The sequence below is a fragment of the Sciurus vulgaris genome (genome assembly GCF_902686455.1).
Source record: "Sciurus vulgaris genome assembly, chromosome: 5".
In the NCBI taxonomy this organism is placed as follows: Eukaryota; Metazoa; Chordata; class Mammalia; order Rodentia; family Sciuridae; genus Sciurus; species Sciurus vulgaris.
The window spans coordinates 92,925,445-92,943,522 of NC_136465.1; the positions used below are offsets into that span (position 1 = coordinate 92,925,445).

The 18,078-nt window shown below is 35.0% G+C and overlaps 1 protein-coding gene across 10 annotated transcripts in view; it reads right to left on the reverse strand.

Moving 5' to 3' along the window:
• The window catches only part of DNAI7 (dynein axonemal intermediate chain 7), an 81,091-nt gene that overhangs the window by 22,467 nt on the left and 40,546 nt on the right, over positions 1–18,078 (reverse strand). For all 10 annotated transcript variants that reach the window (XM_079139356.1, XM_079139357.1, XM_079139355.1 and 7 more), the window contains one exon: positions 16,143–16,539. In XM_079139356.1, the coding sequence (XP_078995482.1) occupies positions 16,143–16,539 (397 nt within the window). The remainder of the gene's footprint in view (positions 1–16,142; positions 16,540–18,078) is intronic.

Genomic DNA, 18,078 nt, shown 5'->3' on the forward strand with positions numbered 1-18,078 from the left:
GAGACAGGACTTCACTAAGTTTCTTAGAACCTCACTAAGTTGCTGAGGCTGGTCTTGAATTTGTGATGCTCTGGCCTCAGCCTCCAGAGTCCCTGGGATTACAGGCATGCACTACTACACCTGGCCAAAAAAAGTAAAATAATTTAAATTTGCATTTGTTTGAGTTTGATAATCAGCTCTCCTACAGAGTAATTACAAAGCCTGATTTGGGGTAAATCTCTCAAGGCAACGAAAGAGGCTGACTATCAAACAATGTAGATGATACTATCTTATTGTTCTCAAGTGTAGTAAAAATACCATACTCCATACCATACTATTAAAAACTCAAAACATTCACAATAAGAAACAAATAACTCAGGTGAGGTTTTCAAGATAGAATAGAGGTCACTTTCCAGGCTGCTTCAAGGCATGAAACCAAGAAAGCAGATAGGCTGCTTCTCAGCAAGGTGGATGAACCAAAAAAAGGTGAGGGGGGACTTTCCTGAATTTAATACTGGACACTCAAAGCAGATCAGGGACTCAGGAGGTTGGACAAAATAAAATGAGGAGGAAATCCCCAGTGCCACAATCACTGCCACAGCTAGAGGCACCAACCAGATGTGACCCTCCACAAGCAATTGGAGGACAAGGGAATTAAAGGAACCTGTATTTTTAGGAGGAATGAGGCATGTGGGAATGGAGAATTTAGAGGTCAAAGACACTGAAAGGTGCACTGCACAGTATCTTTGTACAGGAAAGAAACCACATCTCACCCAGTGGTGTGTGGAGGACAGAGGAAGGAACCATTTTGCAGTTGTGTTAGGGTTCAGCAGCTGAGGGAGCTGAATTCTGGCAAACCTAAGTTTAGTCTGAAATACAGAACTGGCAAACCATACTGCACAACATAGAGTGTTCCTAAGTGAAAATCAAGAGGAAAATCAAATGTGGAGAGAGGTTTATATAGGACACAACTGGTCATGGAAACTCACCCAGTTCTCTCCTTCCTCCTTCAATCTAGCTGCTTGCAAGACCTGCTGGGAGAGATGAGCATGACCAGGAATTTGAAAGGGTGGGGGCGGGAGAGATTGAGTTTGAAGATGAACCCAAGACTAGGAAACTTGGGTTCAGACTAAGAATTGGCTCCTCCACCGCATGAGTGGAACTGAGGGAATATCACAGAGGTGCAGGCTTCCAGCGTGGACCAGCAATTGCTGGGCCCTGTAGGTGTACTGATTTAAAATCTCCAGACCAATTGGCATTCACTGAAGAGCCTGGAACCTACCTAAGCCTAAACCCCACCTGCAGGAGTATGGCCTACAGATCAACTCTCTCACTTTAGCAACCCTACCCTGAGGGTGGAGCAAGCATCATACTCCAGACCACCTTACCTAACATTGCTGAGAAGGGAAGCTGAGAATTTTTGAACTCCAAAGGAAACAATTATTTAACTTTTCATGAAGTTTTTTTTTCTTTTCCTTTTTCCTTTTCTCTGTTTAAGTGTGACTTTAATGGCTCATAGATATTTATAATATTCATATTTTTTCTCATTTCTAGCATTATTGAAGACTGTTATTTTCCATGGATAAGTTTTTTGAGGACTTTGATGTTTGATTAGTATATTTAAGTTTTATTTAATATTTTTATATTTTATTGTTTACAATTTTACTTTATATTTTTTCACTCACTTATTTGTTTCCCTTGATTCTATTTATCTTTTTTCTTCCACTGACAGCCAATCTCTATTGTTCTCTTTCATGCTTCCTTTAATTTTTCACTTCTATCTTATCTCCTCCTCCCTCATAATCATCACATCCCACATCACTTCTGTTCTCTCCCTGTCTACCATTTAAAATTATAAAACCTTTTGAATACTTACTGTTTTTATTGTAGGCAATAACTGATCATAACATTTCTGTTTATTATGGCAGTTATCACTGTAGACATTATAGTAGGAACTATTTGGTTTAATGTTGTATGTTGTTTACATTGGTTGTTGCTATTATTTGTCTCCTCCTAAATGGTGAGGTATGGAAACCTTCTGGGACATGATAAGTCTATAGGGTAGAAACTCTACTGCATCGGATCCATGCTCTTAGAATAACAGATGTACAAACAACAGATGTACAAACAGATGAAAAAGAGAGAAACAAATTGCCCCCAAACAAAGATACTCCAAGAACAGAATCCATTCACACTACAGTGGAAGAAATGTCAGAGAAAGAGGTTATAATGTACATAGTTAAATTCACCTGTGAGGTAAAGGACGATATAAGGAGAGAAATCAAAGAGAAAATACAGGAAGTAAAATATCACTTTAATAAAGAGATAGAGATTTTGAAAAGGAACTAGACAAATCCTCAAGATGAAGAAATCAATAAACCAAATTAAAAATTCAATTGGAAGCATCACCAACAGACTAGATCACCTGGAAGACAGAATTTCAGGCAATGAAGACAAAATATACAATCCTGAAAATAAAGTTGACCATGGACAAAAGATGTTAAGAAACTGTGAATAGAACTTCCAAGAAATATGGGATAACCTAAAAAGACCAAATTTATGATTTATCAGGATAGATGGAGGATTGGTGACACAAACCAAAGGAATGCACAAGTTTTTCAATGAAATAATATCAGAATTTCCCAAACCTAAAGAATGAAATGGAAAATCAGATAAAGGAGGCTTACAGAAACCCAAATAAACAAAATTGCAATAGATCTGCCCAAGCTGCCATAGAAAAATGACAGGTAACATTTAGAGGAAAACCTATCTGGATCTCAGCTAATTTCTCAACCCTTACCCTCAAAGTTAGGAGGTCTTGGAATAATATATATCAAACTCTAAAAGAAAATGAATGTCAGCCAAGAATTCTAAATCCAGCAAAATTAAACTTCACAATCAATGAAATAAAAACCTTTCATGATAAACAAAAGTTTAAAAAAATTCACAACTAGAAAATCTGTACTATAAAGTATGCTCAATAAAATATTTCATGAAAAAAAAAAAGAAATGTGAAAAACAGCAAGGGAAGAACTACACTAGAAGAACAGACAATCAAAGCAGAAACTAATTCATATTAAAAAACAGAAATAAATCAAAATGGCAGGGAATAAAAATCATTTCTCAAAACTAGCATTGAATGTAAAAGGGCTAAACTCATCAATCAAAAGACACAGACTGGCAGATGGGATTAAAAACAAGACCCAACTATATGCTGTCTCCAAAAGACTCAACACAAACTGAAGGTTAAAAGGATGGGAAAAAAACATCATTCACATGAATCTTATAAACAAGCAGGGATCTCTATCCTCATATCAGATAAAGTAGACTTCAAACCAAAATTAATCAGAAGGGAAAAAGAACATTTCATTCTGCTAAAGGGAATTATAAAAAGGACAAGACAAAACAATCATAAATATTTATCCTCCAAACAATGGATCATCTACATACATCAAAAAAACCCTTCTCAATTTCAAGAATCAAATAGACCACAACACCATAATACTGGGTGACTTTAACACACCTCTCTCACCACTGGATAGATCCTCCAAACAAAAACTAGATAAAGATACTATAGAATTAAAAAATACAATTACTAATTTAAACATATATAGAATATTTCATCCATCAAGGACTGGACACATGTTTTTCTCAGCAGCACATGGATTCTTCTCTAAAACAGACCATATCTTAGTCCACAAAGCAACTCTTAGTAAATACAAAAAAAAAAAAAAAAAAAAAAAAAAAGATAATGCTTTGTATTCTGTCACAACATAATAGAATGAAATTAGAAATGAATGATAAAAAATAGAAGCATTCTAACATTTGGAAACTAAATAATATACTATTAAATCCAATGGATACCAGAAAAAATCAGCAATGAAATAAAAAGTACTTAGAAGTAAGTGAGAATAGTGATACAACATATCAAAATCTCTGGAACACTATGAAGCCAGTGCTAAGAGGAAAGTTCATTGCATTGAGCTCATTCATTAAAAAAGTAGAAAGTCAACAAATAAATAATCTAACATTACATCTCAAAGCCCTAGAAGAAGAAGAAGAACAAATCAACACCAAAAGCAATAGAAGACAGGAAATAATTAAAATCAGAGCTGAAATCAATAAAATTAAAACAAAAAAAGACAAAACAAAAAGTTGGTTCTTTGAAAAATAAATAAAATTGATAAACCCTTAGCCAAGCTAATGAAGAGGAAAGAAAACTCAAATTACTAAATTCATGATAAAAAAGGAACTATCACAATGAACACTACTGAAATACAGATGATGATAAGCAACTATCAGAATGACAGTTGTTGAGAACACAAGCAACAATAAATGTTGGCAAGGACATGGGGAAAAAGGTACACTCACACATTTCTGGTGGAAATGCAAAATAATGCAACCAGTCTGGAAAGCAGTATGGTGATTCCTCAGAAACTTGGAATGGAACCACCATTTGACCCAGTTATCCCTCTCCTCGGTTTATACCTAAAGGACTTAAAATTAGCATATTACAGTGACTCAGTCACATCAATGTTTATGACAGCTTTAATTCACCATAGCTAAAATATGGAACCAACCTAGATACCCTTCGACAGATGAATGGATAAAGAAAATGTGGTATGTCAACATGATGGAATATTACTCAGTTTTAAAGAAGAATGAAATTATGGCATTTGTTGGTAAATGGATGGAGTTAGAAAACATCATGCTAAGGGAAATAAGCCAAACCCAAAAAACCAAAGGCCAAATGTTTTCTCTGATATGTGGATGCTAATTCACAATAAGGGGAGGGGGGGGATAAAGCAGAGTAGAGTTACCTTATATTAGGTAAAAGGGAGTGAAGGGAGGGGAAGGGATATGGGGATAGAAATGATAGTGGAGTGAAACAGATATTATTACCTCATGTACACATATGACTGCATGACCGACATGATCCTACAATATGTATAATCAGAACAATGAGAGATTACACTCTCCTTTTATGTATGATCTGTATAAATCATTCTGTCATATAAAATGTATAAATGCATTCTGTCATATAAAACAAATTAGAACAAATAAAATTTTTTAAAGTTAATTTAAAACTGGTCATTTTCAGTTATCAACTAACAAAAATCTTATTCTTTAAAATGACTTCAGTATTATTTTCAAATTTAAATGTCCAATATAAAAATTAAAAATTTTTATACTCTAATAAAATATAAAATCTTGAAGACACTGACAAATTTCTAGGGACATATGACCAAAACAAATTGAATCAGAAGTATATAGAAAATTTACACAGATCAATTTCAAGCAATGAAAGGGAAGATGCCATCAAAAGCCTACCAACCTTCCAAAGTGGCTACACCAATTTGCAACTCCACCTGCAATGTAAAAGTGTGCCTTTTTCCCCACATACATGCCTTATGGCATTTGCAGATAAATGGATGGAATTGGAGAATATCATGCTAAGTGAAATAAGCCAAACCCAAAAGACCAAAGGCTGAATGTTTTCCCAGACAAGTGGATGATAATATATAATGGGGGTCGGGGGTTAGGGGTGAGAGAAGAATGGAGGAACTTTAGATTACATAGAGGGAAATGGGGTGGGTATGAAAAATGGTGGAATGAGACAGACATCATTACCCTATGTACATGTATGATTACATGAATGGTATGAATCTACATTGTGTACAACCACAGAAATGAGAAGATGTACTCCATTTGTGTACAATGAATCAAAAAGGAAACCCTTCCAAATTCATTCTATGAAGCTAGTATCACCCTGATATCAAAATCAGACAAAGGCATCAAGGAAAGAACACTTCAGACCAATATCCCTGATGAACATAGATGGAAAAATTCTTAATACTGGTAAATCACATACAAAAACATATTAAAAATATAGTGCACCATGAGCCCAGTGTTTATCTCCACTTCACAGAAGAAATACAGTCAACAAATATATGAAAACATGTTCAACATCTCTAACAATTAGAGAAACGAAAATTAAAACTACACTGAGATTTTACCTCACTCTAGTCAGAATGGCAATTATCAAGAAAACAAGTAACAATAAATGTTGGTGAGGATGTGGGGTCAAAGGTACACTGATACATTGCTTGTGGGACTGCAAATTGGTGCAATCTATGTAGAAAGCAGCATGGAGATTCCTCAGAAATCTTGGAATGGAACCATCATTTGACCCAGTTATACAACTCCTTTGTATATATATTCAAATGACTTAAAATCAGTGTACTATAATGACATGGCCAAATCAATATTTATAGCAGCTCAATTCACAATAGCTAAGCTATAGAACCAGCCTGGGTGCCCTTCAACAGATAAGTGGATAAAGGAAATGTGGTATATATGCACAATGGAATATTACTCAGTTATAAAGAAAAATGAAATTATTGAATTTGCCAGTAAATGAATGGATCTGGAGACTATCACACTAAGTGAAATAAACCAATTCCAAAAAACCAAAGGCCGAATGTTGTCTCTGGTATGTGGATGCTAACACACAATTGGGGGGGGGGGATAGATTAGTATAGATTAGACAAAGAAGAATGTAGGGAAGGGAGGGAGATGGGAATAGGAAAGATAGTAGAATGAATCTGACATTACTTTCCTATTTCATGTATGAATACACAACCAGTGTAACTCCACATCATCTGCAGTCAAAAGGATGGGAAGTTATACTCCATGTATATATAATATGTCAAAGTACATTCCACTATCATGTATAAATAAAAGAACAAATAAAACAATTTTAAAAAGAAACAAATAATCCAATTACATATGGGCAAATAATCTTATTTTTTGTCTTGATCTGCCAGTAAGTTACCTCTGTGACCTAGAACAAGACATTTAAGATAATAAGCCTCAAATTCCTGAGCAGTCAACAACATATTTGGTACTTAACTGTGTACTAGACGTGTAACTCATCTTGTAAACAATTCTACTAGAAAAGGAAATGGAAGCTTAGGGAGATAACTGTTTAATGGGAGGGATAAAATAATGAGTTAAAAAACTCAGCATATGGTAAAACACTAGATAAGAGTAATATTTTTATAGAAATTTGGTGGCTGTGTGCTAATACTTGAAAACTATATGATATCCAGAAAATTCCTTTTGACCTCAGATACTATCTATATTTCTGCATCACTAGAATGACCTTCTGCCAGAATTCTAACCAGAAACTCAAGCCTGTTAATTCCAGTGTGTCTCCATCAATCACCATACACAAAGTCAGACTTAGCAGTTACCTTTGTCCTTACTCTCATCAGCCTAATGCCCAAATTTTGTCTTCCTCTTGATTGGCATTAATATTATTTTCTGCCAACCCTTTCCATTGTGCCTCTGAAAATTCTCACTTAGTCAAGGAATGTTTACAGATCTCCTAAATTGCATAATCATAGCTAGACATTAGGAATTAAAAAGAAAAAAAAACTGACTTAAGAAGTTTCCAGTTTATTGGGGAAGCAGGTAAATAAATAGGTATAACATGACTTTGTAGGTACGGAAGGTAAGGGAGCCACAATTTCCCAATTCTGTGAGAAAACAGGTAGTTGAAAATAAGAAACATTACCTAAAGATGGTAAAGTTTGAAATAAATATTGAAAGACAATTAGGGCTTCACCAAAAATGGTAAGAGGGAATTCCAAATGTGAGCAAAAGGCATAAGGCAAAACAGAGGGTGCCAAGCACCCCATTCAGTCAGGTATGATTGGAAGGAGGCATGTTAGGAGAGTATAACCATATGAGTCTGGAAAGATGCGGGGCTTACTTCATGGAGAACTCTGGATACCCTCCGAAGACCAGGATTTCTCTTGTGGGTAAAGGAGAGATCATAAAAGGCCTTCAATAGAAAACTAACATGAAGAAACTTGCATTTTGAAAGAATATGCCAATGGTCAGCTGATGAATGGACTGTTCAGTAAGGATTACAAGTCCAGGGTGGAGAGATCTGGGCCACTAGGAGCACATATGAGAGGAGATGTGTTGGTAAGATCAGCATAATTGATTAAACATAGATGTCAGGAGAGGGAGAGATGCCAGTGGTTTAGGTGATAAGTGGAGAATGTTAACAGTTAACAAGAAAAGAAGGAGAGACAGGTGTTGGGGAAGAATCATAAATTCAATTTTAGAGATGTTGATTTGAGGTGCCTGTGAGTCATGTAGGCTGCCTTTATTTACCTTTAGAAAACAAGTTGTATTTCTTACAGGAAGAATTATCATCATTAAAAATCTACCTCCTATACAACCATAGAAACAAAAAGATGTGCCCCATTCGTGTACAATGAATCAATATGCAAAATAAAAAGATAATTTAAAAAATACCACATATCAGATCAACAAGTTAGTCAGGCTAATTCCTGTCTTCCAAACTTTGAGAGTTCTTCAAACTTTTTACCTTGAAGAACATTAGGAATTATTCAGAGTTTTTCAACATACTTTTCCTTTTATCACCACAGTATGTCGGCATGCAACAATATCTTCTGTGTTGTCACACGATAAAAAGAATAATCCTGAATTTAACCCATGGCTTCACATAATTAAAAAAGTTTTTTTAATTTTAATATTACTCAAGCTCAACTGACTTTTGAAGTTAGACTTCTTGATGAAGGAAGCATCGTTGTCAATTTATAGTCTCATGGAAGCTCCTTCACCTTGATGATTACTCTAGAATGTTTTTCTGTGGTTGCAGTGTAGGAGCTGCTGTTGTGTAGATGCTGAAGTCTCTCATAAGTCCATGTGTTTATTTTAAGGCTTGGTCCTCAGGGTAACACTATTGGATGCTGCTGTAGACCTTCAGAAGGAGGGTCATTTTAGATGGTCCTTAGGTCCTGGAGTGTTTCCCCAAAGAGGACTGTGGAGCCCTAACCCCTTTCCCTCTTTGCTTCCTGGCCATGAGGAGAGCAGTTTGCTCTGCTACACTCTCCTTGCCATTTTCAACTGGCACCCCCGTCAGAGGCCTAAAAGCAATGAGTTCACCCATTGTGAACTGGAACCTCTAAACCAGGGCCAAAATAACTTTTCTCTTCATAAATGGATTATCTCAGGCAATTTGTTTTAGAAAGCTGCAATAACAAGTCTCAAAAAATGATAATCCAAGGTTCAATGTTTCAGCATACTGAGCCCTTAGAACTAAAAGAAACTGAAAGTCCTAAGCAGCTCCTGCAAAACCAAAAGTCCCTCTGACCTTCCTTTGACATCCACCCATCCCAAGTTCAGGGAGAGGCTTTTCTGTGAAGTTCCCTTATCTACCTAAAGGCCAGATCTGCCAAAAAGGAACACAATTGCTCTCTGTTCTCTTACTGAAATTTCATCAGTCAAGGAAGAAGAATTTTGTTCCAGGCCATTGTCTGCACTTTGGTCCCATTCGTCCCCCTAAAAATCATTCCCAACCCCGTAAATGTCCTACCTCCCTCACTTTCCTCTTCCCTGTGAGGTGAATGTTTAAGCTTCTGGCATCTTGGCCCTTCTTTGAGTTTCAGATTTTGTTTGGCTCCTGTGCACATTTAATATGTATGCTTTTTCTCCTGTTAATCTGTCCACAGTTTATTTCAGCAGACTCAATTATTGAATCTTTTAGAGGGAAAGTTTACAGCTGTGTCATCAGAACACACTCCTGAACAAAACTTGAACTTCAGACCTCATTTGTTGACAATATAATCCTTCACAGTTTTATACATTATAAAGCTCCTGTGTTTGTTGGCACTGAAGCTGAAAAAGTACTCCTTTATTCACATTTTCATCATGATTTATATCTGGTAATGGAAGCCTCTTTCATCATGATTCTTTTACAAAACTGGTTATTTTCCATGTATTTTTTTCTAGATAAACTTCAAAAGTGTTTCTTTAGACTTGACAACTGCCAACTGCAATTTTTACTTGAATTGCACTAAGTTTATAGGTTTATAATAAATCTATAGTAAATAACATTTTCAAAAAATAAGATTACTGGGAAAGGTTAATAAAATATGAAGCAGAGAAGGTAGCTAAAGTATAACTTTTCAAAGGCACTTTGGCTCAATAAATAGGGAAATTGGCTTATAATATGGAAGAACTTCATGGAACGCCAGAAAAGTTTTTCATTGAAAATTGATAAATGCACTCATGTTGTATCATATAAATTCTTTTAATATGTGTGCAATCTGAATTTTTATGAAAACAATCTGACTCATGAATAGGTAGGTTAGTGAAAATCAGATAGAGATTCCAAAAATAGATTCTAGAATCTACTTGGAAATTTACCATATGGCATTTGAGGTCAATAGAAGGTTTATAGGGTAAATGTATTAAGATAGCTGGCTAAGATTCACAATAAAATAAATTTAGATTCATTCTTCCCATTTTAAAATAAACTCCAGATAGTTAAAAGATTTAAATACACAAACATAACTAAACCAATCCAAAGCCACAAAAATCATAAAAGTATCCATAGGGAATACAGGAGACTGCTGACACCAACTGTAATGAAGTAGGTGGTGCTGATATCGCATAGCTGCAAAACGTCAGCGCTGAACACTTTACAGATATGATAGAATGTCTCAAACTTTATTATTCATTGAAAGAACTACATAAAAACATTCATTGATCTGAAATCCAGTGAAAGATAATTTAACTAAGACTTCAGAATAATTTCTTGACAAAAGTCAAAGATGAATTTTGAAAATATAGCATTATTTGCTTGACTTGGATGAAAGCAATGATTATCCTGAATCTGATAACGTCTCGTTCATTCCTGTGGCTTAAGCACTGCCTAGAGACCAATGTTCTCAAATTGCAGTTACTAATGCTTTTCAGGCCACACACATTGTACACTGGTTGCCTCCAAAAGTGCAGGGCACAGCCAGCACAAGAAATTTGTTCGTGGTAGTTGCATCTGACATTCCTCTGAACTCTCGAGGAAATGTGTACTTGGCATTTCCATTTGCATGCCCCAAACTTACTATGACCCAAACAAAGCTTATTTCAATACCACCATGAACTGGCTCACCCATTCTTGTCCTTCTCAGTACATTGTACCACCTTCTACCTAGTTGACAAGATGTGTTCATTTTAACTACAAGACATATTCCAAATGTATCCATTTTCCCAGGACTTTTACTTATTGTCACCTTTGCCCAAGCCACCATGACTTTTCATGTTTTACCAGTACCACTAAACAAGATACTATGGTTTTTACTCTGGCTTCTCCCAATTTGTTCTCTAACAGCAGCCAGAATCATCTTTCAAAGCCATACATCTGATCATGTCACTCTTCTACTTAGTCTTTTAATGGCTTCCTGTTGTGTTTACAATTAAAACCCAACTTCTCATGCAGGCCTGCAAGGCCCTGCTCTATCTGGCCCTGCCTTACTCTCTGACTTCATCACACTATGTTCCTCCTTGCTGGTAGGACATCAGCGCTTTGCCCTACTTCCTGGTCCTCATTTCTACCTGACAACTTTTGCAGTAATTTTAATTGTGTCCTAATACTATTTTCACCTCAGTTATTAGCTAATTTTTTCTTGTCATTTGGGTCTTAACTTATAAATTACCTCAGTGGACAGGCCCTCACTAACCACCCAATCTAATATATCACCACCACTTTAATCCTGTTCATGGCATTTATTAGTATCTGGTATTTTCTATTTTTCTTATTTATTGTTGGCTTCTCCTGAATTGTACATAAATTTTGAGAGCAGGAAATTTACTTGTCCTTTCCCCACTGTCTCCTGAGGGCCAAGAACATAGAAGCAGGCACTCAACAAATATTTGTTGAGTAAAGAAAAAAGAACAAGGTCCAAGTTATGATCATAGAAATGCACTGATAAAGTAAATTTGTGGAAAGTTGAAGGTTGTTGAATGTTAAGGAACTTTGATACTAAGTTTTTTATATGGACTCTGCTCATGGATTTTTTATTTATCCATGATGATGCCAAGAAATTCCCAAATCTCTAAGGCTATTTCATGTATCCATACCTTTTGTACTGACCAGAATATCTTCCTTTCCTTCTTATCTAAATTAATGTTATCTTATCAGAGAAAATCTCTAATCTGCTCCCTTGTTTTTAATTTGGATTCAATTTTATCTCTTAAGCTTCATGCATAATCTTTCTCATTGTACACATTAGAATTTACGTTAACAGTTTCTCTTCTCCACCAGAAAAACATGCTCACACTTAATTCCTTGTAGCAAGTATTTAGTAAATATTTGGCAAATAAAATATGTAAACATTATATATAATATTTATGTTAAGCTCTGTCTTAATTTAGAGTATCAAAGATAAAGACTAATTTTAACTTGAACTTTTTCAAAAGTTCAAAGACATATATTCTATCATATACAGCCCTTAAATCATTATTTCTGAGGGTAATTATTATTTTTTAAATTTTCATAAATAAGTACTCTTAATTTAGGCCTTTCTAAATTTTTTTTTAATGGTCTATTAATTGGGAAGACAATACCTCCTACTGTATTATTAGTAATACCTATTTAAATTAACTAAGACATGGTATTAAGAGCCCTCTAGTGGCCAAGTTCTCAACAGGCTCCCCAAAAAGAAACGACATGCCTACATTCTTCCACTGTAAAGAATTTAATTTTTTAAGCTAACCAAGTATTAAATATTGGTTATTTGTAATTACCTCATGTAAATTATAATTCAAGTCTCCGAAGTCATAAATTTTTGTATTACTAAACCACATGTGCATTGTAATCAGTTTTCAAAGACATAAAGATTTGAGAAATATTTATAAAATATACCAATCTAAAATTATGGAGGTAAACAAAAAAATGTAAAATCAAATAAACTTTTCCTCTAAAACTCAAACATAGAGCTGGGTGCAGTGGTAATCCCAGCAAATTGGGAGGCTAAGGTAGGAGAATTGCAAATTCTAAGCCAGCCTGAACAACCTAATCAAACTCTGTGTCAAACTAAAAAGTGAAATGGGTTGGGGATGTAGCTTAGTGGCAGAGTGCCTCTGAGTTCAATCTCCAGTGCAGAACAACAAAACAATATGAAAAAAGAATACAAAGAAAAAACAAGAAGTAAATCTGCCTATTCATTTTATGAGTAATCTTTAATTTACACAGAATGCATTTTTACTACACACAAAAATAGTGTTATGAATGACAGCATTTCCATGTGCCTGTGATTTTAAAGGAATACAAATTCAAACACTGTACCTAAATATGACTGCAAATTTAAGAGCCCCAGTTGGAATGTAAGGAGCAATAGAGGCTCACACAATGGTGGGAACGGTCCTCTTCTCACCATGTTTTATGTTGGGTCACTGCAAGAAGAGGGTTCCTATGGACAAGCTGAAAGGAAAGAGAAATGATCTCCAGCACATGCAGCTCCAATGGGAAGGGTCTTAAGTGCCCTTAAAACACAGAATCATTGTGATGGGAGTATAAGGGGTTAAATCCCCTGATATGGTGGCTCGTCCTACTGTAGGGTGCTTACAAGAAATCGGGATCATTCATTTCCTTCCTTCATTCAATAAATAGTCACAGAACCCTTATCGTTTAACAGGCCCTGATCTATGCACTGCAAATGTGATGTTGATCAATAAATTCTTACCTGCAAGATCATACTTTAGTGTTTAAGAATTCTAATACCATTATCACAAAATAATAAGAGAACAGAGGAGGGGCATGTAATTTAATCTGAGGAGACCTTCATAGATGTGAAATTTAAGCAAGACTTGAAAGACAAGAGGAAGTAGGTAAAGTGGATGAGGGTAATGAGAAGAAGAACTTTCACAATGATGAGAGGCAAAAGTGCAAGTGCAGCTGCACAGGCAAATTGTCAACTTTACCCCTTTAAAAGCAAAACAGGAAGTAGACTGTTTCATTTCCTGTGAGGAAAGTGCCTGCTTGGTACTTACTTATTGAAAATAAAAAACACAGAAGTGTATACAGAGGAAAAAAATCACTGAGAATAAACCACCCTACTGCCTTACTCTCAGGCTTCTCCCCACCCCCAAAACAGTTTGGTGAAAAGCCTTCCAGGTTTTTTTTCCTACACATTCACTCACAAGTAGTGTTTTTTGCTCCTCACAAAAACTAAATCATATTTCAAATAGAGTCCATAACTTAAAAAAATTTTAACAATACATCCTAGGCTTTTTTCCATATAAAAGCATGTAAGACCTATTTCATTTTGAATAGCTGCTTGTATTTGGATATTTTAGAATTAATTTGATCCATGGAATTTTTGCTACTATAAAAAGTAAGTCAAAGAACATCATGACATGTTTATTTTTTATTTATGTACCATTATTTCCTAATTATAAACTACTAGTTTATATAGTGCCAAAATAAGGATTGCACAAGTTTACACTGCTAACAACTGTATGTGAAAACCTCTGAGTCTCTCGTGCTCATTTTGATAAGAAACAATATAGTTTGGGTTCTATTTTTATCCCTTATTTGAGTTTGTTTTCATATTTTTATCAACCAGCTCTGTTCCCCCCCCGCCCCCGCTCCACTGTCTGCTCACATCTTTTGTTTAATTTTATGTTAAGAAATTTTCTTCTGATTTATACAAATTCTTTATATTAGTATATTAACACTTTGTCATATATTGTTTCATAGTTAGGTTTATTTGGCTACAAAAATGTTGAAATCTAATTAATCTTTCATTCATGGTTTTGGATGATTTACTGATTAGACAAACCTTCATAGTAAAAATTTTTTAAAAAATTCCTATATTCCCTTCAAATATTTTTATTATGTTCTTGAGTTTTACATATTTTTATATTTAAACTTTTAATCTGATTTTTAAATTTCATAAAGAATTAATATTTATTTCATTTTAAATCAAAGTTAGTTGTAAGTGCCCATTATTACATCAAACTCATCCTTTCTAAGCTCAAAGTCTGGTACTTCATTTGTTATAGATGTTGAACTTCCTGCTTTTACCCACCATTTTTTCATCTCCCACCTCTGTGATTCCATCTAATTATCTTGTCCTCCTTTTCTGAGCTGTTGTCTTTACAAATGCAGTAATTTTTGCTCTGCATCTACGCAGATCACATAAGGTAGTTCACACTGCTTGACATCTGTGGCAGGTGTAGGTCCAACTAATGAATGCTGAAGTCTGCCCTCTCTCCTTGCTTGGAGGTGGAGGACTGCTTTTTGGCTATCACCCCCACCTCCTCCTCAGAAGATGACTCTACCCTCTTGCCTTGGAATAATGTACTTTACCACTACTACTGGATTCTTCTGCTTCTGTGGAAAACTTACATACTTCAGCCTTATTCCTATTAGCTTTTTCAGAATACTATGGGAGTTTTGTACCATACACAGAAGCTAGAGTAAAATAAAGGAAACAGAAAAGAAAGAACAAGATAAGATTAAAGATAAAGAAAAGATCAGTAATGTAGAAGAAAGAGATTGAGAGGCAGAATGGAGGGATGGGAAAGGGGAGGTAATGAAGAATGAATTCTTAAAAAATCTTATGTGCACATATGAACACACCACAGGGAATTTCACTTTTTGTATAAGTAAAAAGAACTAATAAAATACAAATAAGGAAGTCTAGTAGAGTAGACGAAGGCTAACAGAGGAGGAGAGGGAGAACAGGAGGGAAAAAGGAGAATCATAAACAAATCCAATTACATGCATGTACGAGTTTGTAAAAAAAAAAGAGAGAAAAAAAAGCAGAAACCAATCAGAGGACAATGATTATTAAATTGCTCTAATATAGACAAAGATGGCTAGTTTTGAGAGAGTAATATAATGTTTAAAGAAAATCAATTTTTACTTTACAAAATTCTCAAAACAAAATGCTGAGAAAACAAGAGTAATCTAAGATAATTCTTCAGTTTTATGAAAGTATTTACTACAAGTCTGTATTCAATGAAAAGTTCTCTTGAATGAGTTTGAACTACATAAAAAATATACTAAAATTACATGGCTTCAGAACTTTCCAGGAGTGTACCTAATATAAAAATGAGTATCCTGTGCAGAACTTTAGACTGTTGAAAGCCAGTAGCTCAACTATGGATAGTGACTCTTAACAGAAGGCAAGAAAAGAAAACGTGCATTCAAAATTGAAGCACTGGCAAGAAAGTGACTTTAAGATAGTTTCTAGTTGTTTAGAAAAAATTTTGGAACAAAGGGAAATTAACACTTATTGAACAATGAAAAGAATATGCATTTAAATGTGTCCTACCCTTTGTGCTTCAGTAACACCTTGTTCTTCAACTTTTGTTTCATCCTCATAATTTAAGTTAGAGTCACTTGCTTGTGCTTTATACTCCTCCTGATCCTCTCGGTTGACAGGTTCTTCTATAGTCTTGACTTCTATAGTCTTGACTTCTATAGTCTTAGATTCTCTAGTCTTAGATTCTCTCGTCTTGGATTCTCTAGTCTTGGATTCTCTAGTCTTGGCTTCATCTGTGGCAGCCTCAGTCATTAGGAGACTGTTTTCTTGTTCTGTTCGAACAAAGTGCAGTGGAGTAACATGATCATAGTGAGTATGTAGGAGACGGAGAGCAATGTCACTTGTTGCCAATATCCTTGGAATTTCAAATCCAATTTGTGTTCCAGCAAATTTGACACTTTTGTACCTGTTAATAATTCATTTTAACAAGAAAGATGAGATACCAGGGAATTCCAGGTATATTTCAAATTTATTCTTAAGCAGCATTTCTCTCCATTTCCATTTTGCTGCCATTTTGAGTCCCAATCATACCTGTTTTATTGGCAGCATTTGGACCCAATTGCTGATGCTGTCCTTCTCAAACACCCTCTTGATCTATAACCCCACACCCAACTCCCTCACTTCCAGCAGCACCTTCAGTCTCCTGTGTATTTCCTTCCTAATCATTGTTAAAATGTTGGCATTACTCTATGCTCCACCCTAGGTTCTCGTCTCTGCTCCCTCTATACATACTCCCTGGATGGTATTGTTTCTGTGACCTCAATTTCTGTTTATATTATCAGGAGTATTTAACATAAGTTTTACTTTTCCTGGCATGGGCGGGGGGAGAGGAATCTCTGAATAAACTTCAATAGGTCAAAATATGCTCTTCTATATGTGTGAACATATATAATTATTTGATGTTAAAAAAAAATCTATGACCTCCAAAAAAATTAAGAACCACTGGTTCATTATTGATGACTCCTCAAAACATACTCCACCTTAGATTTCTCTCAGCACTTTCAACCACTTTCACTTTGATATCTCATACTACTTTAAATCCAGCATCAAATTCATCATCTTTATACCATTACCCCACCATCATCAATAAAACAAACTTGTCCTCCCTCCACTATTCCTTATTGTACTAAAAGATACCACCTAATTCTCTTCTTAAACCTGGGTAATGAATACAGATCTATTTGTTTTATCTTTATTCCTATAGAACTATACAGATTAATTTCCTTCACTCTTCTATATCTGACATATTTTCCAAAAGCAGGTTACATACTTTCTCTGATTAGATTTAATCACAGTATTTTGTAGTGAGTGGAACTTAAGGAATATTTTGCTCCTTTCTTCAAAAAAAAGTTTATTTTCATACTATTAGTCTTTTCAGAGCTGGAACCAGAACCCAAGGCTTCTAACTTCTATTCTGATAATTTCTGAAATTTATAGTCATATACTCAATTAATTCACTGCCACACTAACTCCATTAATTTGAAATGTTTAATACCAAGCAGCAATCAAGTGATCAGGAATTTGTCATCATCACTATCATTCCTCAGAAAGATGTTTCTTCGTTGAAAGTACTTGGGGAAACATTAAAAATTATCTAAAAAATAACCAATGTGAAAATCTATTACTTTTAACATTTTAAAAAGATAAATACGTGTTTTTGAATGTTCCATATTGCCACGTAGAAAGTACTCACCACATGTACTCTTGGGACGAGGGGGCTTAGGTAAATAAAAAAAAGTGGGGAAACCCAACATTTATTGATAGTATATCTACAGTAGATACTATGTCATACTTTTTATATGCATTGATGCTTAATCCTCAAGCACGTCAACTAGTAAGTCAAGTTATAGAGGTATTATTTTACTGATGATGTACTGAAGCTCAACAGGCTAAGTAATTTGCCTAGGGTAAATGGCAAGTTACTTAGCCATTTACAACTCCAGTT